Source organism: Festucalex cinctus, chromosome 5 (genome assembly GCF_051991245.1).
Source record: "Festucalex cinctus isolate MCC-2025b chromosome 5, RoL_Fcin_1.0, whole genome shotgun sequence".
Classification (NCBI taxonomy): domain Eukaryota; kingdom Metazoa; phylum Chordata; class Actinopteri; order Syngnathiformes; family Syngnathidae; genus Festucalex; species Festucalex cinctus.
Window position 1 is genome coordinate 2641060 of NC_135415.1, and position 25136 is coordinate 2666195.

The 25136-nt window shown below is 39.7% G+C and overlaps 1 protein-coding gene across 4 annotated transcripts; it reads right to left on the reverse strand.

The window, feature by feature from the left end:
* Positions 1-916: 916 nt before the first annotated feature.
* On the reverse strand, positions 917-23775 carry LOC144019709 (uncharacterized). 4 transcript variants are annotated; one of them, XR_013283745.1, is made up of 4 exons: positions 23673-23775; positions 22495-23449; positions 17194-20492; positions 917-1120 (listed from the first exon to the last, which is right to left on the reverse strand). XR_013283745.1 is itself a non-coding variant. In XM_077522941.1 (3 exons), the coding sequence occupies exons 2-3, from the start codon at positions 23282-23284 to the stop codon at positions 17563-17565; spliced, it is 3720 nt and encodes a 1239-aa protein (XP_077379067.1). In that variant the 5' UTR covers positions 23285-23449; positions 23673-23775; the 3' UTR covers positions 16764-17562. The 4 variants fall into 4 exon arrangements, 2 of the variants coding, with proteins under 2 accessions (XP_077379067.1, XP_077379068.1); XR_013283746.1 differs by lacking the exon at positions 917-1120 and adding an exon at positions 16941-16970; XM_077522941.1 differs by lacking the exon at positions 917-1120 and having other exon boundaries at positions 16764-20492.
* Positions 23776-25136: the final 1361 nt, after the last annotated feature.

Genomic DNA, 25136 nt, shown 5'->3' on the forward strand with positions numbered 1-25136 from the left:
CAGGATGTAACCTGGCTCTGAATACAAATGCACACCTGATTTGTCATCCATCCATCCATTTACTACTGCTTATCCGGGGTCAGATTGCGGGACAGCAGCTTTAGGAGGGAAGCCCAGACTTCCCTCTCCCCAGCCACTTCAGCAAGCTCCTCCGGTGGGATCCCTACACTCTTAGAAGTAAAAGCGCTTGTTAGAACCTTTTTAGGTTCCCCAGCTTGTCCTCATAGGAGAACCCTTTTTGGGTTCCTGTTAGAACCATTTATGAAGGTTCCACCTGGAACCTTACCAAAGGGTTCTACCGAGAACATAACAGGTTATGCCCAGCACCTTCTGTGAAAGGTTCCACACAGAACCCTGTATGAGAGGTTCAACAAAGAATCCTTTAAGGGTTTCATCTAGATCTCACAAAGTGTGTTCCACTGAGAACCCTCTTATGTTCCAAGAGTTTCATCTAGAACCTTCACAGTGAGTTCCACTGATAACCATTTTGTATTTCAAGGGTTTCATCTAGAACCTTCAGAGACGTTCCACTGAGAACCCTTTTATATTACAAAGGTTTATTCTAGAATCTTCACCGAACGTTCCACTGAGAACTCTTTCATATTGCAAGGTTTCATCTAGAACCTTCATTGAACGTTCCACTTAGAACCCTTTTATATTACAGGGGTTTCATCTAGAATCTTCATGGCGAGTTCCTCAAAGACTTCTTTTATATTGCAATGGTTTCATATGGAACACCGTAAATTATACTGAGAACCCTTTTATGTTTCAAGGGTTCTATCTAGAACCTAAGTTTAGTTTTTTTTTATGTTTTTTTTTTTTAAAAATAAGAGCCACACTATTATACAGATCAAAGTTATTGTTTATTATGTTCATCATTATTGTTGACGCTGAAAAATATTCAAACTTCTTTTTAATGAGGATTTTGTTTTTATTTAAAACTCTTCAAACAATGATGGATAGAGACAAGCACACTCTCTAAGGGAAAAACTGTTATGTAGGTCCCGGAGGGAAGGCAGGACAGAATCGAACACCGGTCCAGTGGAAACGGCAACATGACAGCGAGACACATGCAGGCCATGCAACACCAGGCTCTCCTCAGTAGGTGGATTCACATCATCTCCAGCAATCACGACATGGAATGGGAGGACAAAAAAAGAAGACAGTAGCACCAATACAAGGTTTACATACAGAACCAGATGAAGCCATTTATTACAATAAAATGCCTCTTAAATCCCATCAGTCGCATAGTGCACTGAAAAAAAAAAACATAAAAAACAAAAAAAAACAAAAAAGAGTTGGAATTGAACAGCAGACCTTCTGGTGACTAAACAACCAGCTCTACCCCATAGGCCACAGTCAACATCTACCCCTGTGAAGAAATAGGTCAACTCCCCAATGTTTAAAAGTAAAAGGATGCCCCACCAGGGTGTGTTACAATGACAGAAACAAAATTAGTATAGCAGAGTATATAGTCTGTTGCGACAGTAACTCGTTTACCGCCAAAAACGTTAAATGACGTATGCTAAAATCCCAATGAATGCCGCCATAAACGTTAATTTTTTTCTCAATGGGCAGTGCAACATCTTGCATGTTGTTAACTACTGTTTATTTGACGCTTATGTGTTGTATTTCCCTGTGTAAAGCACATTGAGTTGCCTCGTGTATGAAATGTGCTATCCAAATAAACTTTCCTTGCTTTGTGCAGTTTTGTTTTGTCAATGGGGTTGTGAAATCAAAAACACCCATTAACTATGGCCAGCAGATGGCAGCATTGTATCTCTTTTCAATGGGCTCCCCAGTGAATGAAACAATGAAACATGACGAATCTGATGAAATAGAACATGTTCAAGGATGACGTGAATGATCAAAACTTTTCTCACACCAAATCTAATTCACAGAGCGTCACTAAACAAAAAATATTAGTGTCAAAGTCACTGTTGTGCAGAAAATGCATCTTCACAAAAAGCTTGTTTTTGCTTCTTTTTTTTTTTTTTTCTATTTTCACCTATGTCACTCATTTTCAAATGGGGATTACTAAAGAATGGAATAAGGTAGATATTTACTTTTTTTTATCTTATGAATGAATGGAAACCAATCTTTCATATGTTAGCTACCATGTTTATGTAGTCATAGCGCACAATATTCTGTTTACCTTGAAAGATGAGTGAAAATGCTTGTCTGTCAGGGTTGTTTTTTGGATAACGTTTGGCAGTAAAAGTTATATAATTTGTACTGTATTCTTAGGTTAAGTGTTGTGCATCACAAATTTGGAAATTTTTACACCCAAAAAGTTCTTCTGCAGAAAAAATGCCTCTTAACTCAGTTTCATTGTGCACTGAGTGGAAAAAATATATATATTCTGAGTGGGGAAAAAAAACTTTACTAAATAAATTATACAATGAGCGTTTGAGTACTACTCATAGGGTGAGGTACAAAGCCACAACCTTCAGGTTTGGGGGCAGCCAGTTACCAAATGAGCCATGCTGCTCCTGCTGTGTGTTAGTATATTGCTGGTGTCAGGTTGGAATCCTCGTAACTCTTAAGTTGGCCTCATTTTGGACACAGCAGCAATGCAGTACAGGGACAAACATGATTAGCATAGCTCAGGTGATACAGTGGTTGTCTCCCAAACTGAAGGTGATGAGTTCGTTCCTCAATGCTTGAGTAACTTTTTTTTTTTTTATAAACTTGTAACATTTACTCAATACTCTTGTTGTAGAATTTCTGAGTGAATACTGAAACATGGCTAAACATTTGAAAATTTGATGGTAAGGATCTTCTAATACCCATGTTTTCAACAGCCCTTGAAGAACCCCTTCTTCCAAAAAGAGTTCTCCGTATTGAAACGGTTCTTACAGGAACCCTTAGTCTCAAAAGAACCCTTGAAGATTGATTGATTCATTTAAAAAAAAAAAAGGGTTCCCCAGAAGCCCATAGTTCTGGGTAGAACCTCTGCCCTTCATGAACTTTCAAACGTCATTATTCTGGTTTATATCAAAATAAATCTACTAAAAATCACATTTAAAATCATCCCCAAAGGCTCTTGCATTAAATTAATTGCCAAAGATTAAAACAAAGGACATGTTTGCTATAATTATAGTTAGTTTTAGTTAGTTTTGTAAACATAAAATGTAGTTTCAGTTAGTTTTCATTTTTTTAAAAGCATTTTCGTTTTTATTTTATTTCGGTAACAATATTGTTTTTTGAATTTTAGTTTTAGTAACCTATTATAACCTTTAATGGAGCCTGTTTTTCTTTTTCTCTTTCTTTTTTTTTTTTTTTTTTTTTTTTTTTTTTTTTTTTTTTGAAGAGCTCAGAATTGTTCATTCGGTAGTCTTACCGATTCAACGTCTTGTCATCATTGCTCTTTTCTTTTTTTTTTTTTTTTTTTGTTTTTTTTTTTTTTTTGTGTGTGTGTGTGTGTGTGTGTGTATGTGTGCGTGCGTTTGCGTGCGTGCGTTTGCGTGCGTGCGTGCGTTTGCGTGTGTGCGTTTGCGTGCGTTTGCGTGCGTGCGTGTGCGTGCGTGCAAATACTTATAAATTTATACTCATTCATTCACCTAAAACCTTATAAATATCCCATTACCCTTCGCCTTAACCAGGTACTTCAGAATCTTGCCAGAGTCGTGAGATTTAAATGGTCAGGAGACCAGAGAAAAGGTCAGAAAAAAAAAGAAATAAAGAGAAAAGAAAGGTAAATCAAAGTGACATCCAGCACCGACCAAACACTTCCTGCCTTCCCCATGATTACAAAATCAAAGTCTTACGCCAACCCCGGAAGCCTCTAAATTCCAGCAAATTTAGCGAGATCTCAAGAGCCCAGAGGAAAAACTAAAGAGAGGAAGGAGGGAAGGATCGATAAGGCAGAGTGAGATCAATAGAAGCCAGTACATCCAATCCATCAAAGTGAATGGAGCCTGTTTTTCGATACCCTCCCTTCTTACTTTGACCATCTCCATACATTTTTGTTTTGTTTATTTTATTTGAACTGAGTCAATTGCCATTTTTAGCATATGTCGAGGGCCACTGAAAAAGAGGACGGCGGGCCGCAAATGGCCCCCGGGCCGTAGTTTGGACACCACTGATGTAGTAAAAGTGAGTGGCTAAAGGGTAGATTTGATAGATGTGACAGCTAGACAGTAGACTGTCAAAACATCGCTGGTGCAGTGTACACATGCACATGCTGGCCAATGTACGTATTGTTGTACACTACACATTTATATTTTCTTATGTTCTAAGAGAATAAAACGTCATTGAATGTTATTTCTTAGACTATTCCATATGTCATAATGAAGAAATGTTTGGCACAATTCCCAATATGCCTAATGTACCACCTACTATAACATGAATAGACCCTTCTAGTTGACGTCACTGCTTTGCTCCCGCGCCGCCTCCTGGAGGTCAAGCCTCCCATAACAAATGAATGTTAGAGAGCTTGATTTTCAGTGAGCGTTTTCATTAAAAGGTGGGAAACATGTCAAGTGTCACAAAATAACGTCCCGAGTAGGACACTACATTACTGTGACTCATTGAAACTAGCCGTTTTGAGCTGCTAGCTACAAAAAAAAAACGGAGTTGGTCGGAGGGCAAAGTGAAAGTGCAAGCTTAAGGTATGTTATTTTTGGTTGAAACAGTACGTCGATCTTGCACTACATCACTGCTATAGATAATATAGAGAAATAGCTCGAGCTAAAACACGAAGGCCGGATCTGATTTAGACTATTTTGGAGCTGCCCATACCAAATAAATGAAGAAAAGTAATTATAATTAATAATTATAATTAATAAATAATAATTTTTCCACAACTTAACTGAGTATTTCCGCAGCACCACTAATGATGTCTAATCAGGATTAGAGTGAATTCCAATACACTGTTAAAAGGGAAGGCACCTCATAACTGAAAACTCAGTTCTCTCCATTTCTCTGAAATCTCTGCTTCTGTTTTAAACTAGGGAACAGTTGTTATTATATAGTCTGTTTGTGAATACCTTAACTGCTAGTTCTGGGTAATGTCGGTTGCAGCTGATTGTCACTCATTAGTATTATCAGTCTGATAGTGTTTGTGACAGAGGTGACAGGCTCGCTGCTCTTGGGAAAACTATTGACAGATGAGCAATGCTGTTGAAATATTTCATTTATTACAATAATATATAGTTGCAATGGCAAGTTTCCATGCAGACATCATGGGCATGGATTTGTCAAAATTTTCACTATTCTTGCTTGATCAAGAGAGGAGAGCTCCCGGAAGTTACGGCCTCCGATCTTACTGCATACCTTTGCAAGTTCTTGCAAACGCTTTTTGTTTTTACAAGTAAAAAAATCCGAGCTAACAGATAAAAGCAAATGCTAAGACAGACTCAATAAAACAAGAATAAAACATTTCCATAAAAACAGAGTCAATGTTAAATCTCCTGAGCTTCCAATGAAAATACAACCGCTGGTGGGCCTTAGCACAAACGGAGTCAATGTGGGCATCAAACTTTAGCTTGTCATCAATAATAATCCCCAGATATTTATAATTTTCAACAATCTCCACAGGCTGACCATAAAGAGGGACAGGGGGAGAGGGGAAGGTTTCCTTCTAAAATATATCTGAAAATGGACTGATTATCTTTGTCAAGCCAATATCTTAAAGCGATGCAACACTTAATAATTTTCCAGTATTGGATTAGTCATTGTGTACAAAAAAAAAGTGCAAATATCCCTGGCATCTTATTCCCTGAATTTTATTTTAAACCGATTAAGTATCAGAATTTGAACACACCTGGGGAACGCCACTATCCCGGTCACGTGATCGTGATGACGTATCCCGTGCGTAACTGGAAGCCGTCCTCCCTCATTTCAATGGAAATTTGCTGACGTAATGGGCAAGAAAAATACGTCTTCGATCCCAAATACAGTGTCAATTTTGTTCAGAGTAAAGTCCTCAACATGTCCGGTTTCATGTCATTCCGGGTGAGTGTGGGGCGGTGGCGGGTGGCCGTTCCTAATGTGGGCTAAAGCGTGCTTAGTACACAACATGTAGCTTAGCCTAGCAGAGTACAAGTCACCCAGATGGTTACCATCCACTTCAACTCGCGGGCGGCTGGATCAGCCAGTTTTACCCGGCTTTCGGTTGTAAACAAATATTTGGTGTGTCCTCCGTGACTGTACTGTTTTTGAAGAAGTGCTTTTTTGATGCAAGGCATAATTCCACCTTTGATGTCTGCCGTGGGACGCGATAATTCCTCGTGAGTTTCTCTTTTGCCACTGGCAGCCATGTCATTCAATATGGATTTTACTCACGCGATACGTCACGGTGATCACTTTAACTCTTTTACCGGCAAAAACGTTTAATGACGTATGCTAAAATCCCAATGAATGCCGCCATAGATGTTAATTGAAGTTTACTGTTTGTTTTTTTTCTCAATGGGCAGTGCAACATCTTGCATGTTGTTAACTACTGTTTATTTGACGCTTATGTGTTGTATTTCCTTATGTAAAGCACATTGAGTTGTCTCGTGTATGAAATGTGCTATACAAATAAACTTTCCTTGCTTTGTGCAGTGTTGCCTTGTCATTGGCGTTGTGAAATCAAAAACACCCACTAACTATGGCCAGCAGATGGCAGCATTGTATCTCTTTTCATTGGGCTCACCAGTGTATCAAATTACAATGAAACATGACGAATCTGATGAAATAGAACATTTTCAAAGATGACGTGAATGATCAGCTTTTGTTACATCAAAACTAATTCACAGAGCGTCACTAAACAAAAAATATTAGTGTCAAAGTCACAAAAAGCTTGTTTTTGCTTTTTTTTTCTCTCCATTTTTGCTTATGTCACTCATTTTCAAATGGGTATTACTAAAGAATAGAATAAGGTAGAAATTACATTTACTTTATTTTTTTTATTCAATGAAGGAATGGAATTCAATCTTTCATCTGTTAGCTATACCCTGTTTATGTAGTGTATTGCCTTCTGGTAGAAGGGAAAAAGCATGCTGATTAATATTAATACTTTGATGACATGTGATGCACATTTATGGTACAGAACGTAATTATTGATTTTGAATAGGGATAGTGCTGTACTGCCCTCCGGTGGAGAAAGTGATGTTTGCGCCTCTATATGTTTTTGACCCTCGAGTGCTACCGTAGTGCATTCTACTACAGGCAAAGCTCCTACACGACTACACAACTTTTTTTTTTTTTTGTTTTGCTTTATTGAACAACGTGCACACTCTGCAATATAAATACAAATCAAATTAAAAGTAGTGCAAGTTTAAACAACAACAATAACAATTATACAACAAAAAGGCAACTTAATAACAGCGAACTGTTATCGAGGTACAGGGCACCCAAAAAAAAGAAAGAGAAAAGAAAGAAAAAAGAAAAAGAGAGAGAGAAAAAAAAAATCTCTATTTTAACCAGACTAGAGGTCTGCAAAGACATTAAACTCTGAAAATGCACTCAGCAAAGCTTTTGCACCTTTCATTTTCATCAACTTCAAGGATTTGACATGATTGTCTGTTAGATCTTTCAAAAATACAGAAAACAGGGGCTTCACCTTTCTCCATTTGGAGCAATGAATGAAATATTTTGCCAAAAGTAGTAAGTTGTTCAGCATCATTCCACAAACATCACTATCTTCCAAAACGAGACCAAACACTATATCGTCCTTAGACAAAGAAACAGAAAGAGCTTTGTTGATATCCAGTCTTGAAAGTTCTTCCAAAATGTTGTTGTATACAAACAGTCAAAGAAAATATGAGTAGTACTTTCAATGTCTCTTTCACAGAAGGAACAATTGTTGTGATCAATACCAAACCTTAACCTTAGCATTTCATTGGATGGATAAATATTACTCAAAATTTTGAAATGGACTTCCTTTGTCTTGGGGCTGACCGCATACTTAACGTACTTCGTGCGAAATTTCTTAACGTCTATTTTTGAAAACAGCTGGACGATATAATTTCTATTTGATCGTGTAGGATATAGAGTTTCAGTTAGAAAAAGGTGCAACATTTTGTTATTTCGCCGAGTCAAAAGCTCCTTATTATTGTATTTGAGAATGTTCAGATCAGTGATATAAAATTGTCTATATTTTGAACCATCAGTTTGGCTGATGCTGGAATTGCTCTCATCACTTTGTTAAATTGAGCTTGTGTACAAGTTAAATCATATATTGAACAAAAAATTGCATGAGGAAGCTAGTTACCATGGTCATCAAGAAGATCCGTGATAGACCAGACATTTCTATCCATCCAATGTTGCAAGTAAAGAGATTTCCCATTGCAAAGCACATATCTATTGTTCCATATGGGGGTACGATGAGGACTGAAGTTTTGAGTGTGCAATAATTTCCAGCAGAACAAAACTTGTTGATGGAATGATGACAACTTGGCAGCCGTTCAATTTTAAAATCACATGCCAGGACTAAATCTATTCCACCTCATTTTTTAAACAGACCCCTGGGGAGACAATACCAAATGCTATTACTATTTAACAGAAAAGATCTAAGCCATTTCAATTTTAACACTGCATTTCAGCATTCAAAATCGATGGCTTGAAGTCCTCCGTCTTGGAGGTCTTTAATTATCTCAGCTTTTCTGATGTAATGGGTTCGATTTCTCCAGATGAAATTGAAGTTCATTTGATTTATGGCTTTTATGAACCGATTAGGAACTGCCAGTGAGTATGCAGGGTAAATACAACGAGCTAAGGACTCCATCTTGGTTAAGTAAATTCTACCAAAGATTGTCAGGTCTCTTTGGAGCCACATATTTAATTTGGATTTACATTCATAAATTTTCTTTTCGATGTTCAGGTTTTCACTAATCAGTGTATTTTTGGTAATATGTATGCCTAGATATTTTGTAGCGGATTTAATTGGAATGTTAAAAGAATCGGTTAGACTACAATCGTTTATAGCCATTAATTCACATTTACTGTAATTAAGATTCAAACCTGATGCTTTCGAGAAAGTCTTGATGAGTTCGAGAGCCTGAGGGATTGCTTCGTTATTTTTCAAAAAAATTGTAGTGTCATCAGCCAATTGGCTAATGACTATCTGTTCATCAAAAATATTCAACTTGTCTAAATTGGAATTTTTAACATATATTTCTAAGGTTTCGACTGCAAGAATGAACAAAAAGGAACAACCTTGCAACCTTGTTTAACTCCTTTCTTGATAGTGAAGCGAGGAGACGTGCCATGAGATAATGCTACACAACTGGTTGTGTTATCATAGAAGCATTTGATAATATTACAGAATTTCGGGCCAAAACCTAACAGTCGTAAGACTTTAAACATAAACTGGTGTTCTAATGAGTCGAATGCCTTGTAGAAGTCCAGGAACAGCATGAACCCATCATCCACAATTAGATGGTTGTAATCCAACAAATCTTGTACTAACCTGATAATATTTTGTATGGATCTGTTGTACATAAAGCCAGATTGACTTTCACTAATAACATGATCCAGGACTCCTTTCAATCTATGAGTTTTGTAATCATTTTGTAATCATTGTTCAGAAGTGTGATTGTACGATAATTATCTAGAATTTTTTTTAATCTTTGCCAGGCTTCGGGATAAGTATGATAATGCCTTGCTTCATGGTAGCCGGCAGCAACAAGTTTGAGATCGTTTCTTTAAATACCTCAAAAAGAATTTCCCTGAGTGATGACCAGAAGTTTTTTTAAAAATTTGAAGTTAGCCCATCTGGGCCTGTGGATTTGTCTAGTTTTTGGGTGTGAGGCTGCCACGTCTAGATCCTCGATCGTAAAGTCTCCATCACATATATCTCTCATGGGACAATCAATTTGAGGGGTGAAATCTCTGATTTCACTCAGAAAGGTATTAGCATCTTCTTCCGAATAAGATGTACTATATAAATTATGGTTAAAAAGTGCTAATTTCCTTGGCTATTAGTGTTGGATCGGTGCATTCTCGCCCATTAATCATAAGACATTTAATAGAATTATATTCTTGACGTTTCTTTTCTAACCTACAAAATTATGCTGAATTTCTTTCTCCTTCCTCTGTCCATTTGGCCCTTGACCGAATATATGCTCCACAAGCTCTATGTTCATAAAAGTGATCCAATTGGGATTGTAATGACACCAACTTAATTTGATCATTTCCCGTGAGAGTTGTGCAGCTGGAAATCAACAGTATTTCTTTCACTAGTTTTTCCTCCATTGAGATGTTATGTTTTTTCTTATATTTGCTAAAAGATATTGAGTATTTGCAAATTTTATATTTTAAGAACTCCCATTTTTTAGTGTATGAGGATAAAGAGTTGTCCTGTAAAATATTTTGAATCATGTCTTAAATTTTTTCACAATAGTCATCATATTTCAAAAGGCTGGAATTAAATTTCCAATACCCTTTCTTCCTATTTGGCTCCAGTCGTTGTGAAATGATTAAGTCTATACAGCAATGATCAGTTAGTGGGGCCGGGAATATTTCGCTCCTTATAGCTGGATTATGCATTGTGATTGTTACTAACCAGAAGTCCAGACGTGATTTTATAGTTGCATTCGGCTTGAACCAAGAAAATTGTTTTTTGTTTGGGTGATTTTCTCTCCAAGGGTCATGGAGGAGTAAATCGTGACAGAACTGAACCAAACTGCTGTTTTGAACTTGAGAATTTACTAGGCCATCTATCCATCCACTCGTCCAACACTATATTCCAATCACCACCTAAAATTATGTTTTCTGTAGCAAAACGATCTTTCAGTTTAATCACATTTGTACTTATTTCTTCTAGTAGGCTTTTGTTTTGCGTTGGGTTACAGTAACCATACACATTACCTAGAATTACTGAGTTGTTGTCCGAAATTAACACTAAGAGAATCCAGTGACCATCATCACTGCATATCGTTGTTGCAACCTTCCCTGGGCAGTCCTTAAAAAGAATTGCTACACCTGCAGACCTGGTTGTACAATGTGAAAAAAAAAGTTTTGTCACCCCATTGAGTGGACCAGAATTTAACATCTGCATCATTCGAATGCGTTTCCTGAAGAAAAACACAATGTGGATTTTTATTTTTGCAATATAGAAATATTGCTTTTCTTTTTAAATTGTCTCTCAGACCTCTGGTGTTTAGTGAAAGCAACTTAAGATTTAGGGACATTAAAACACTCAAAAGGACAAAAAGAAGAAAAGAAAAAAAACAAAAAAACAAAAAACAAATACATGTAGATAAAGAAAAATAGGAAAGTTTCCTTACTTTAGAATTAAATGTAAATGTAGTCCCTGTACAAAACCATCAAAATCAAAATAGACCTCAAATTTAACAGTCACCATCTTTCCTTTTGCTTACAAAAAAAAACCTCCCCACCCTTATCAACAACCTCCCTTACAGTTTCTTCAACTTCCCCCCACTTTTACAAACCGTTTACCCCTTCCTCTTAAGCAAAATATTATGGAATTAGCACATGAATTAAATTAAAATAACTACTAAGAGCGCCAATAAACACAGATGTAAAGTAAAACTTGTCAGTATCAACTCAAATAAAAAAATGGGCATGGAGCTTAACAGAATCAGGTCTTCACTGTATGGCCATCAATCACCGCAATGTGACCTCTAAAAAAAGCCACCTTACCCGCCGCTCTTGCCTGTTGGGTTTTCGGCCAAAGTTGTTCCCTCGCCAGCCGGTCTTCTTTGATGAAATCTTGAGAGAAGCGAACGCCTTGCTCTCTGCAGACGGGGGAGTTTTTCGTTGCTTTCCAGACTGCATCCGATGCAGTCTCCTCACGAACTGCATGATGACGTGCCGGCTCCGTCCTCCTTCTTTCCTTCCCACGCGATGAGCAGCATCCACGATGTTTCCAATCTTTTCTTTCCATTCGGGGATGATCTTCAAAAGTAGTTGTTCCAATCTCTCTCTGATATCTTCTCCTTCTTGTTCCTTCAGGCCCACAAGTCACAGGTTCTGACGGCGTTTGTATCTTTCGGTCTCTAAAAGTCTTCCCTTTAATGTCGCATTCTCACTTTTCATTTCTGCCTGTTCGCGTTCCATTTGATCCAATTTTGACTGACATACGGTGATTCCCGCTGTGTTTTCCTCGACACGTTGCAGCATGCTCGCGAACTGGTCATTGCTCTCTTTCAGTTGCTTCCCAAAATATTCCAACTTATCGTTGAGCTTGGTTATGGCAGCCAAAACGTCATGAGGGAAAGCTCCGACCCTGTAGCAACTCTCTTAGCCGGAGGAAGTTTAGTTGGAGTGACATTCAATGCATTCAATGTCTGTTGCTAGCTTTGCTCGTATCCATTAGCTCAGAAGCATTTTTTGTTCACTGAAGAATACACAGCCATCGCGTAGTTGTGGAACGCTAGCTTGTTAGCTGTATCCGAGTTAGCTTCTGTCAACGACGGAAAGTCTTCGTCCTTCAGCTTCGGCATTTGACTTTTTGGGGGGAAAAATGAGGCACTTGCCTGTTTTTACAGGTTTCTGCAAGAAAACTCCTGGGTTGAGGTCACTTTCCGAAGCACGTTAGGGACAAAGCGAGCGGAGCTCAGCAAACCTCGTGTGCCCCGGTCGCCATCTTGCCCGGAATCCCACGGCTACACAACTAATCCAAAGTGTTTGAAGCTTAGAAGGTTTCATTTTGGCTCCATGAATATCTGTCTAGAGTATATTATTCTGAGGAGTGTTGGCCTGCAATGTGTTATTGAATCGGACGTTTAAATTTCTTTTTTTTCTTTTTTTTTTTTTTAAAGTTTTAATGTGTTTTAATGTCTTCTACTTTTTTGTATGTGTTCTAGTTTTACAGTTTCATCCAGTAAATGTCCAAAACAGTGAGAGGCTTCCTGGTCTTTATTGGAAAAGCTGTTCACTATCTGTACAGCTAGTTCTTAAACACTAGTGAAGACAGAATATGTAGTCATAGCGCACAATGTTCTGTTTACCTTGAAAGATGAGTGGAAAATGCTTGTCCGTCAGGGTTGTTTTTTTGGATAACGTTTGGCAGTAAAAGAGTTAACCGCTTATCCTCACGAGAATCGCGGGCATGCTGGAGCCTATCCCAGCTGCCTTCAGGCAGTATGAACTAGAATTAAAAGAAAAACTGCTTTTACTTTGGAAAACATTGATCAATATTTTTGTCCATTTTATTAAATAATGTCCTGTTTTTGGAAGGAGAAAAAAAAAAAATGGACGAGGGTGGGATAGTGGTTCCTCTGCGAAAGAATCATTCATAAGCACATTACAGACCTCCACATTGATGTTTCCCCCTCCCCATTCACCCTACATTTTTACAATCAACTGCCCAGTACAAGCGAACAGTGCATCTATCTCTAAAATGTCCTCAAGTGGAAAGGGCTTTGCCTCTTTAAATCAAACAGGAACTCCCTTCTCTTCATTGCATCTCGCCTCGTTTTACCATAGAGGAAAAACCTGAGCAGCAACAACAGAAAGTGGCCTTTGAATATAGTACTGAAAGAGGGCAGCTGTAGTATGAATAAGATTATGTGCTTTTGTGTTTTAAATGAGCAAGGTCTGCCACACAGTTATAGGTGACATTTTGCTGGGGCAAATACTTTCCAACTACTGCATATTTGTCTTTTACACCCAAAGATATTTTTTGCACATTTTTGAAGAGATTGAAGATGTAATCAGAAACACTATCTTGGAGACAAAGTTGTGGTGTATAAGCTGTACTGTAATTGTAACAAAAGCAGCGCATACATAATCTTGGATATCATTTAAATAGCAAAATTGAAGGAACTATTTCAGAACACATACATTTGCAGACATACTGCGTATGCTATTAGTATATTTTAACTACAAAAAAGATTAAATAAATGATGCAGAATGATGACAAATTGTATATCAAATGTGTTGCTGTTCTCGTTTTTTGTTTTTTTGGCAATGGTTAAAAATCTCCCCTCCAGGTGAAAAGAAGTGCAGCATGTGATTTTCTTTGACATCCTGTCCTCACATTGTCCTTCACTGTGTCCCTGAAAACATAATGAGATTTTCAAGTGTAGTGCCACCTGGTATATTCATGTTCTTTTGTGTGCTCCAACCCCTCTTCATTGGCGTGTTGACTGCTAAAGTATGGGTAAAAGGAGTGGTTTGTCTATGCCTGGTTAAAACTGCACTTGGCAACCTTTTAGACAGCCAAAAAAGAATGTACATGAGAGGAACAAAGACGGCTGATGCACCACTCATTGCAATAGTACAGACTCGCACAAATTATTGTAAATTCAAGTGTAGCTGTAGTAAATGGAAATTGTCTCCTCACAAAAAGCACTTTGGTCATGGTACCTTGCTCGACAATGTGTGTATTTTAATTATGACAGCTTATTATTTTTCAGTCATTGCTTCATCACATTCCGTAATACACTATATATCCGGGTAATAAGTAGATATTGACATTGTAACTGTGGCCAAAAAAAAAATATATACTGCAAGTTTAGAATTGAAAAGAAACTAGAACTGTGAGCCACAATAAAGGCCCCTCAACTCCCGGGCCTCTTGAACCCATGGCGTATTACACACACACACACACACACACACACACACACATATATATATATATTAGGGGTGTGAATTGCCTCGTACCTGACGATTCGATTCGTATCACGATTCACAGGTCACGATTCGATTCGATACCGATTAATCCCGATACGAATTTATAAGTCGATTGTTGCGATTTTTTTTCATTCAAATTTAGAAAATACTAATCAGTAAGCTTGTAGAGTGTAAGATTTATATGAAAATGTATTATTTATTTATCTGAAATTTCAGTCTTATAGAGGTTGTAATCTGTTTCATGTTTAAACAGCATTAAAATAAAATATTAAGGCTTAATGTTCCGTTCATATAACATTCTTCCATGCTTAAGGTGTGAATCCTAAAAAAAATTTAAAAAAATAAAATAAAAAAAATAAATCGATTTTGCCTATTATTGAATCGATTCGAGAATCACGCGATGTAGTATCGCGATATATCGCCGAATCGATTTTTTAACACCCCTAATATATATATATATATATATATATATATATATATATATATATATATATATATATATATATATATATATGTGTGTGTGTGTGTGTGTGTGTGTGTGTGTTAGGGCTGTCAAAGTTAACACGTTAATAGATTAATTAATCACAGAAAAATGTCGCATTAATCACGTATTAATGCATATTAATCACATTATTTTGTTTGACCGCACTTGAGCCTTGAACGTAATCGCGGATGGTTACATTGAAGTCTGCGCAGGTCAGTGATTAAGTCAATGCACGGCATTTCCTACGCCTGTTGTTGCAAAATGAGTGGGGTGACTCCAGTTGGTGTGCTCGGTGGTAAATTTCGCTTTAAAAAACACCCAGAAGGGACTTTAAATAAAACAAAAGTAATTTGCGTTTAATTAATTAAGAATTGCTGAATTGCACCCAATTGATATGATGCTATTACATTTTGAGCAATACACACATGCATTTAATCAATGTTTGCAAATTACATTCAGATAATAAAATGCGTTAATGTCAAAATATTACGGCATTTTGTATGTGTGATTAATCAGATTAAAAATTGTAATCGTTTGACAGCACTAATATATATATATATATATATATATATATATATATATATATATATATATATATTAAACTTCGGTAAGATCGGAAACACTCGGAATTTGCCATTAAAACCTGATTTTTAGTCAAACTACATTTCACAACTTGCTTGAAATGATGTAAATGTATTACAATTAACAATGGAAATGTGATTTGTATTAAATGTTTGTATCCTGACCTTTAATCCGATATGGTTAATCTCTGCTGAAGCAATTACAGTGGTACCAGTGGTAGTTTGAACATAATTCATTCCTGTGAAGTGTTCAAAGTCTCATTTGTTCAACCGCCGAAATGTTTTTTTCCCATAGGAAATAATGTAACTTCAATTGGGAACTGCACGAATGCTATTTTTAGACCGCAAGGCCACGTGACTTCAGCAGCTCAAGGGGGAAGGAGGTCAAAAAGAAGCTTGCTCATTGACAAGCCATGCAAATAGTGCTTGTTTTGTTCTCGTTTATCTTGGAAAAAAACAACATGCCAAGTAAACACAGCTGTTATGGAACTTACAGAAACCACTCCAGACACTACAACCATCCACATATGAAGGATGTATTCTTTATTCGTTTCCAAAGCCATAAATTCAGTCATAAATGGGAACGGGGATCAACTTGTGCAGACGTCCAAAAGAGCAGTTTAACGCCAGCGAAGTGAAGCCTTTCACCCATATGGAGTAAATATTTTGTTGGGGGGCATGCATGCCTGCTTCTAGATGACAATCCTGCCCGAAGAGGTAAGTGATTGTCTTTATTTTTACGTGTTTTTTTGTTTCGCGTTTGGCTGGACGACAATAATGATGAGGAAAAAGTGCTAAAATGGCGTTGCCACTGTTGTACGGACCTGTCTTGCTAACCATGTTTTTTTTGTTTGACTTGTTTTTCGTGCAGCGGGAAGGATATAATAATGGAAAGAATTGAGGTTTAAATGTATTACTGCTAAATTTTGACGTGGACGTTTCTGGTGCATTGCGACTGGAATTCTTCCAGTTCAGGCTTTCCAAGTAAGGGCCTGTCATTTATTGTGCATTAAAAAAAATAAAAAAATAAAAATGAGTGTCATTAAAGGAACATTAAATTAAATCAAAATTAATGCACTAATTTTGCCATCTCTAGTTTTAATATATGTTATGTAATTTTATTTTTGTTTTCTCTGCTCTGCTTCTGTTTGTCGTTAGCTGTTGTGTTTTGTTGTTTGTAGGTGTTGTGTCATTGCTTGTGTAAAGCACATTAGTTGCCTTGTGTATGAAATGTGTGATAGGAATCAAACTGCCTATCTTCTGCCCTCAGTTAGCGCAATTTAGGCAGCGAGCTAAACATGTGAAAGAGTTCCAAATAAAGACACGTGGTTGCTGTAGTCGTGGCTCTTTACTTCCTTCTTTTCTATTTTGTGAAACTGCAACATACAGATTGAAACAAGACATAAGTGCTTCTGTCTACAAATAAGTGTACAGTGTGAGAAATACTATTTAACTAACACGAGTAGGCCAACAATAACTTTAGCACAAGTTAGCAGCTAACTGCTAATAACATCGAGTCACCGCCTTTTCAAAGAAAGTTCACCACCAAGAAACCTAAAATAATCACAAACACAAATACGTCAAAGCGTTATGACTTACAGATTATGCTCTGCCAAGGCTCCGAAATAAAAAACAATGATGAGACTAGAGGAAAATCTTGCGTTTCCTCCCGCGCTGTGACTGCGTGTGCAGGTCCTCAAAAACATAGCTGCTATTTTCATTGCTTCGCCACTAGGCGGCTCCGGTTCACTTAACAAAATCAAACACATGAACACACAATGACAAGGGCGACATCTACTGGCAAAAATAGAACATAACATTTCTACATAACAAAAATTGACTGAGCAATATGCCTCAATTTACTGTCGTATGAGGGACAGAACACTCCCCGCCTGACATCTGTAAGATGTCATCGTTTTAACTCAAAAAATGACATGGAAAATACAACAAAGAATAGCATGAATATTCCTATGCGTTGTCTTTAGACACCAACAACACTACCTGACTAACAGGGCGTAGGTAAAACCTGTGTTCCCCTTTCCGAAATGTTTTCACCTCTATCTTCCTGACTAGTCCATCCTCACTGGGGAAAGTGTTTGTGACAAGTCCAAGTGGCCACTCATTCCTATGCTCAAAGCATTCTTTCAACAGGATCACATCTCCTGGTTGCAGATTTGGTTTCACTATTCTCCACTTGCGACGTTCCTGGAGTCCAGCGATGTACTCTTTTTGCCACCGGCTCCAAAAGACGTCAGCTAGGTACTGTACACGTCTCCACTGCGCTCTGAATAAGTCACGGGCTTCAAATTGACTGGGTGGTATCGGAGGAATACCAACTTTCTGTGTGAGCAGCATAGCAGGCGTAAGAATGACTGGATTTTGTGGGTCCGTGGAAACTGTTGTAAGCGGTCGTGCATTAACTATGGCAGTCACTTCGGCCATGAATGTCACCAAGACCTCATGCGTGAGTGTTGCATTTTTGCACTCCAAGAGCATTGCATCCAGAATACGACGTGTGACTCCAATCATTCGTTCCCAGGATCCGGCCATATGAGATGCATGAGGGGGGTTGAACTCCCATATGCAGTGGTTGTCTTTGAGGAATGAGTTAATTTTTGGGTTATTACAGTCCCGTTTGTCTATTTGTAGCTCTCTACAGGCACTTACAAAATTGGTGCCGCAGTCGGACCTGAGTAGTTTGGCTGCTCCTCTAATTGCGAAAAGGCGACGCAATGCATTAATAAATGATGATGTGTCCATCGATTCAATTAGCTCAATGTGTATGGCACGCGTGCTCATGCACGTAAAGATGACTGCCCACCTTTTTGCATCTGTCTGAACTCCACGTGTTTTTCTGACTGCAACAGACCACGGGCCGAACACATCGAGACCTACATGTGAGAAAGGCGGGTCGGTGGATAATCTGTCTGCAGGAAGGTTCGTCATGATTTGACCTTGTTGTTTTCCTCTTAATTTGCGGCACGTGACACAATTGAATATCACGCTACTCACCTCTCTTTTCCCCCCTACAATCCAAAAGCCTGCAGCCCTAACTGACCCTTCAGTAAAATGTCTGCCCTGTTGGTATACAGTCTCGTGAAAGTGCCTGATTATCAGTAGGGCAAGATGATGTTTTGCAGGAATGAGCATGGGGTGTGTTTCGTCCGACGTCAAATGTGCTCTTTTCAGTCTGCCACCAACTCTAAGGATCCCATCTGTGTCAATAAATGGACATAGCTTGCTGAGTGGACTTGATTGTTTGATTGGCTCACCTTTATTGATGCACTTCATTTCCTCTGCGTAGAGCTCTCTTTGTACAGTTCTGACGATTGTGACTTTGGCTTGGCGAAGGTGCTCTTCATCTAGGTGGTTTTCATGCCGTCCACGACATGTGTGGTCTGTGCTGTGTTGGAAGGATTTGACGATGAGTTGAAGTCTGGCAATGGCTCTCAGTAATAGGCTCCAGCTCGAGAACCTTTCAAAACGTGCACTCCCAAGAGTAGCTTTCGATAAAGCAGTGACACATGTAGTTGTCACGGGGCGAATTTCAGTGTCAGTTTCTGGACTCACAAGATCAAATGGTTCATGTTGATGGCTTTGATTAAAGTTAATTAGAAAAGCAGGCCCACTGAGCCAAGTGGATGAAGAGAGTTTCTCTGCAGGCAACGCACGTGTGGCATGGTCAGCTGGGTTTAAGTGAGTGGGCACGTAATGCCACTGGTGAGCGTGTGTGAAACGCCTGATACGCTCCACTCGGTTATGCACATAAACGTAAAAGCGTCTCTTTTCGTTGAATATGTAGCCCAGCACTACTTTGGAGTCTGTGAAAAAGCTCACCTTGTCCACTGTGATGTCCAGCTCCTCCACAACTACTTCAGCAACTTCCACAGCCAACATTGCTGCACAAAGCTCCAACCGGGGTATAGAGATGTCTGGCTTTGGAGCAAGTCTTGCTTTGCCCAGGAGGAAGCCAACTTCACTATGACAGTTTCCAGTCGTGAGCTTGAGGTAGGCAACCGCGCCCACAGCTTTCGTGGAGGCATCACAGAACACAATGATCTCTTTTTTATGTGCTTCAGACAAGGGAATCGAGGTGTACATTCTAGGAATCTCTAGTTGCTGCAAATATTTGAGTGAGTTCTTCCATTTTTGCCATTTCTCTTGTTTCTCTTTTGGTAGGTCAGTGTCCCAGTCACTGGCATCAGATGAAATTTCTCTTAGTATGGCTCTGCCTTCGATGATGACGGACACTGCGAAGCCAATGGGGTCAAACACGCTGTTAACGACTGACAGTACTCCTCGTTTGGTGTATGGCCGTTCACTTATTGTTACTTGGAACTTAAAGAGATCTGTGGACAAATCCCAACCCAAGCCTAGACTTCGCTGCATGGGTGGCGACGTTTGCCCTAGGTCCAGGCCCTGCAAACCAGTAGCGAGGTCTTCATTTGGGAATGCCTTTGTAATGTCAGGACTGTTAGATGAGATTTTATGCAAACGAATATTAGACTGAGCGAGCATTTTCTGAGTTCTACTAAGTACGTCAATGGCCTCGTCTGTGGATGAGAATGAGCTCAGTCCGTCATCCACATAGAAGTGACGTTCAATAAATTGTCTCACCTCTCTGCCATACTCACTTTCACCTTCTAGAGCTGTCCTCCTCAGCCCATAGATAGCAACTGATGGTGATGGGCAGTTGCCGAACACATGCACGCACATCCGGAATTCCTCCACTTCTCCATCAAGGTCGTGGTTTTTGAACCAGAGAAAACGAAGATAGTCCCGGTGATCTTCTCTGACCATGAAATTGTGGAACATTTGCTCCACGTCTGCCATGACTGCGTAAGGGTCGGACCGGAAACGCATCAGCACTCCCACCAGACTGTTGTTGAGGTCTGGCCCTTTAAGCAGAACATCATTGAGAGAGACATTATCACATTGAGCACTTGAATCAAATACTATTCTGATTTTTCCAGGTTTTTGTGGGTGGTATACACCAAAGCTTGGGAGATACCAGCATTCCTGCTTGGGGGTGAGAGGTGGGGCAGGTTCTGTGTGACCCTTCCTGAAGATTTTTTCCATGAATTCGATATAATGTTCTCTCATTTCAGTTTTCCTTTTCAGCGTTCTGCGTAATGACATCAAACGACTGAGAGCAATCTCCCTGTTGTAGGGCAGACGCTGCCTCTGGAGACGAAATGGAAGTGGGGCTACCCAATTATTAGCCTCATCTTTTGTAAACTCATTATGCATAACGTTTAAGAATGTTGCATCTTCCACTGAAAAGGCCACTTTGTCGTCATCGGGGGTCGACTTGAAAAGGAGTTTACTCAGTTCATCTTGTGCATTTTCACGGAGGGAGAATTTATCTATATATTTCTATTTTGTGTGGATAGTGTTCGTGCAAGGAGTGAGGAAGCTGGGCCTGTTGTTGAGAATGTTCGTTTTGAAGGAGTTCAGTTGGTTTGTGTGCGCCTGAGAGGCAAACGTCTCCGATGATCACCCACCCTAAGTCCAGACATTGAGCGTAAGGTGCATCGTTGGGGCCATTTACCTGATTGCGGACCTTGTGTGCTCTAATTATATCCCTGCCTAAGAGGAGCAGGATGTCAGCTGATGGGTCTAGAGGAGGAATCTGTGATGCTATCGTACGTAGATGAGGATGAGCTGCTGCTGCCTCTGGTGTAGGTATTTCATTCCTGTTATCTGGAATCTGATCGCATTCTGTCAGTGTGGGCAGCACGATGGACACATTCCCACTTAAATTCTCAATGACAAAGTCGTTAGCCCTGCGGCCGCCTGTGTCTGCCAGCCCTGCACATGTTTTAATGGTGTATGGAATTATGTTACTCTCTACACCAAACATATCAAAAAACACAGATCTGGCCAACGACAAATTACTTTGATCATCTAACATGACATACATCTTTCTTTTATTTTCGGGGGATGCTTTTGGGTAGACATTGACTAGGCAGATTTTTGAGCAAGATTTGCCTTGAAGTCCTGAACCACATATTTCTGTACAGTTAGACGTGGTGACTAACGGGCTAGTGTTGTTTTGCTCCCCGCCATCACTCTGGGAAGAGGTGTCAGAGTCTTTTTGTGACCATGGTAGTGGTCCAGCATGCATGGCTGAAATGTGTGCATCGCTATTACACTCAGAACAGTGAATTACAGCGTTACAGTCTTTGGCCCTATGGGAGAAGGATGCGCAACATTTGTAGCATATAGAGTACTCTTTAAGTATACTCTTCCTCTCATCCAGTGTCTTCATTCTGAACCCCCTGCATTTGGCAAGAGAGTGTGGCTTATGGTGAATAGGGCACTGCTTATCTGGACTAGTGAGGGAGGTTGTGACATTGTCTGTCGTGCCAATATCTGTTTTGTTAACTGCAATGGGAACTCCATACCTGTTTTGTTTTGTCTGAGCCTTTTCAAGTTTATGCAAAGGTGCACTATGACCCTGTAAAATGAAGCTTGGGTCTGTTTTCATTTCGGCATAATTATTTACAAACTGCACAAAGTACGAAAATGGTTGATAGACAACTCAAAAATCTTTTTTGTATTTCGATCCTTGTGTAACCCACGAATCTTGGAGGTTGGACGGAAGCTTTTGGACTATTGGGTTTATACCCCGGGAGGTGTCAAGGAAACCAAGACCTGGCAAATAGTTTTCTTCTTTGGCGTATTGTAATTCGAGAAGAAGATCTGCCAACTCCTGTAATAGATTTGCGTAATTTTGAGAGATCTTAGGGAATGCTTCTAAGCGTTGAAAGAGGGATGCCTCAATTACCTCTGGCGAACCATAATTTTTGTCTAAGCGTTGCCATAAGCGTTCAAGGCCATCTTCTGGGTTGTTCACATGAACTGCTCTGATTCTTAGGGCGTGCTGGAGTGACTCACCGTCGAGCCACTTAGTGAGTAAGTCAAGCTCTTCACTGGCTTTGAGGTCGAGGCCTGCCATCGCATTATGGAACATGGATTTCCAGGATAGGTAGGATTCTGGCCTGTTGTCGAAAACCTTAAAGGCTGTTGTTAGTATGTCGCGGCGTGCTAAGAAGGCTGCTAGGTCTGACATCTCAGTCTGTTGAGAAAGCAATGAAGCAGGTTGACGGTAAGGCTCATTAGTGTAAACATTGTTTGCAGAGCGTCGGTTTGCTCTGTGAGGTGCAGGGTCAGCACTATGTTCACGTGGATTTACTGTGGGGAGTGGTTCCCTTGTATGTGGGTTGGGTGTTTTAGTACGAGGTTGGTTGGAACTAACCTGATGCTCCGTGTCATCCAGCTCTTCCGCTACAGAGTCTTGTTCTTTCTGAAAATGTGTGTCCACGAATTCTTGTGCACGTCTAATAGAAGGCGGTGTTGTACCTGGGATGCCTGGGCTCACGAGATTAGTGGGGTGGAGTGCCTCTTCAGCTGCAGCCTCCAAAACCTCAGCTGCGGCGAGCGCTGCTTCAGCCTCACCCTCTTGCTTCAGAGCGTCGAGTGTTGCCTCTATGCGTGCCTTTTCAACCTCCACGTCGATTCGGCGTTGGGCGTACCGGGCTCTGGTGAGGGCGGCTTCGGCGATGGCTCGAGCTTGAGCTGCAGCCTGGCTTGCAGTCGATCCACTGGAGTGCCGTGATGACGAAGAGTGGACCTCCGACCTGACCTCAAGTTGAGCGAATTGTGGCGTGGTCCCAGTATGTGACATCTTCTTAAATGAAGCAGAATCTTGGCATATAGTTAATCTTTTCACTCTTTTGCCCTCAGTTAGCGCAACTTAGGCAGCGAGCTAAACATGTGAAAGAGTTCCAAATAAAGACACGTGGTTGCTGTAGTCGTGGCTCTTTACTTCCTTCTTTTCTATTTTGTGAAACTGCAACATAAAGATTGAAACAAGACATAAGTGCTTCTGTCTACAAATAAGTGTACAGTGTGAGAAATACTATTTAACTAACACGAGTAGGCCAACAATAACTTTAGCACAAGTTAGCAGCTAACGGCTAATAACATCGAGTCACCGCCTTTTCAAAGAAAGTTCACCACCAAGAAACCTAAAATAATCACAAACACAAATACGTCAAAGCGTTATGACTTACAGATTATGCTCTGCCAATGCTCCGAAATAAAAAACAATGATGAGACTAGAGGAAAATCTTGCGTTTCCTCCCGTACTGTGACTGCGTGTGCAGGTCCTCAAAAAAATAGCTGCTATTTTCATTGCTTCGCCACTAGGCGGCTCCGGTTCACTTAGCAAAATCAAACACATGAACACACAATGACAAGGGCGACATCTACTGGCAAAAATAGAACATAACATTTCTACATAACAAAAATTGACTGGGCAATATGCCTCAATTTACTGTCGTATGAGGGACAGAACAGCCTAACCTTGCCTAGTAGAGAAGGTGAATAAACTGCTGTCGATGTTTTCCCTTTTGCATTTGGATTTAGAGGTAAAGGCTGTCAGTAAATGATGTGACCAATTCCCTCAAGCTATTACCATAATTTGGAGAAAATTGATGGCAGCATTGAGCAGAAAATGCAGAAAACGGCAAAGGAGAAGAATTCCAATTAAAGGGGAGGGGAGAGCATACACAGAGATGGGCAATGCTTTTAGGAGTCCTCATCAGATTCCAGTGTATGGCGTAATACTTAAATTACCCCAGACAGAAATACTCAAATATATAATTGTGTGACAAACATGACATCTTCAGCTTCACTAATAAGTGATGAATGTCATGTGGAGTCTGCAATTATTTCATCACATTCACTCTTGCAAGTAATGTGTTGTAATAGTAATAGTAGTAATTGCACTTCAGCAAAAATGTGTCTTCTGAAGATTCTTGCTCAGGATAGCCTTGTAATCACATAAGCACTGGTGACCACTGTACCTCTTGTGTATTTCGCACGACTACCATTTACACAAATAAATATGGACTCGGTTTTAATTTAGTGTGAGTGACAAATGTAAATGTATCGGCCTGATGCCGGCAGCACACTCTACATCCATTGTGTGTGAGTGTCTTCAAGGTTCAGATTTGACCAGGTGAGTTGTCCCAGACTCATTTTTTTAAATATCAGGTTCGGCCTTTTTGTCCCCCACATTAGGTCTAATTTCATGGGACAGCTCATGAGTCATGACAAAAGTGAATGACCATATTGTCCAAAAGAAGGAAGTCAAAGCTTGAGTGAATGTTGGCTTGTGATTTGTAGACATCATGGTAGAGGTGATCTTGTGTCAATTGAACTGATTCATGAATAGTTCTTCTTCTTCTTTCTGCTTTTCCCTTCAGGGGTCGCCACAGCGAGTCAGTTGCCTCCATCTAACCCTGTCCTCTGCATCCTCTGCTCTCACACCAACTACCTTCATGTCCTCTTGAACTAAATCCATAAACCTCCTCTTTGGTCTTCCTCTCGATCTTCTGCCTGGCATTTGGAAACTCAGCATCCTTCTGCCAATATACTCACTATCTCTCCTCTGGACATGTCCAAACCATCTCAGTCTGGCCTCTCTGACTTTATTGCCAAAGCCTCTAAACATGTGCTGTCCCTCTGATGTA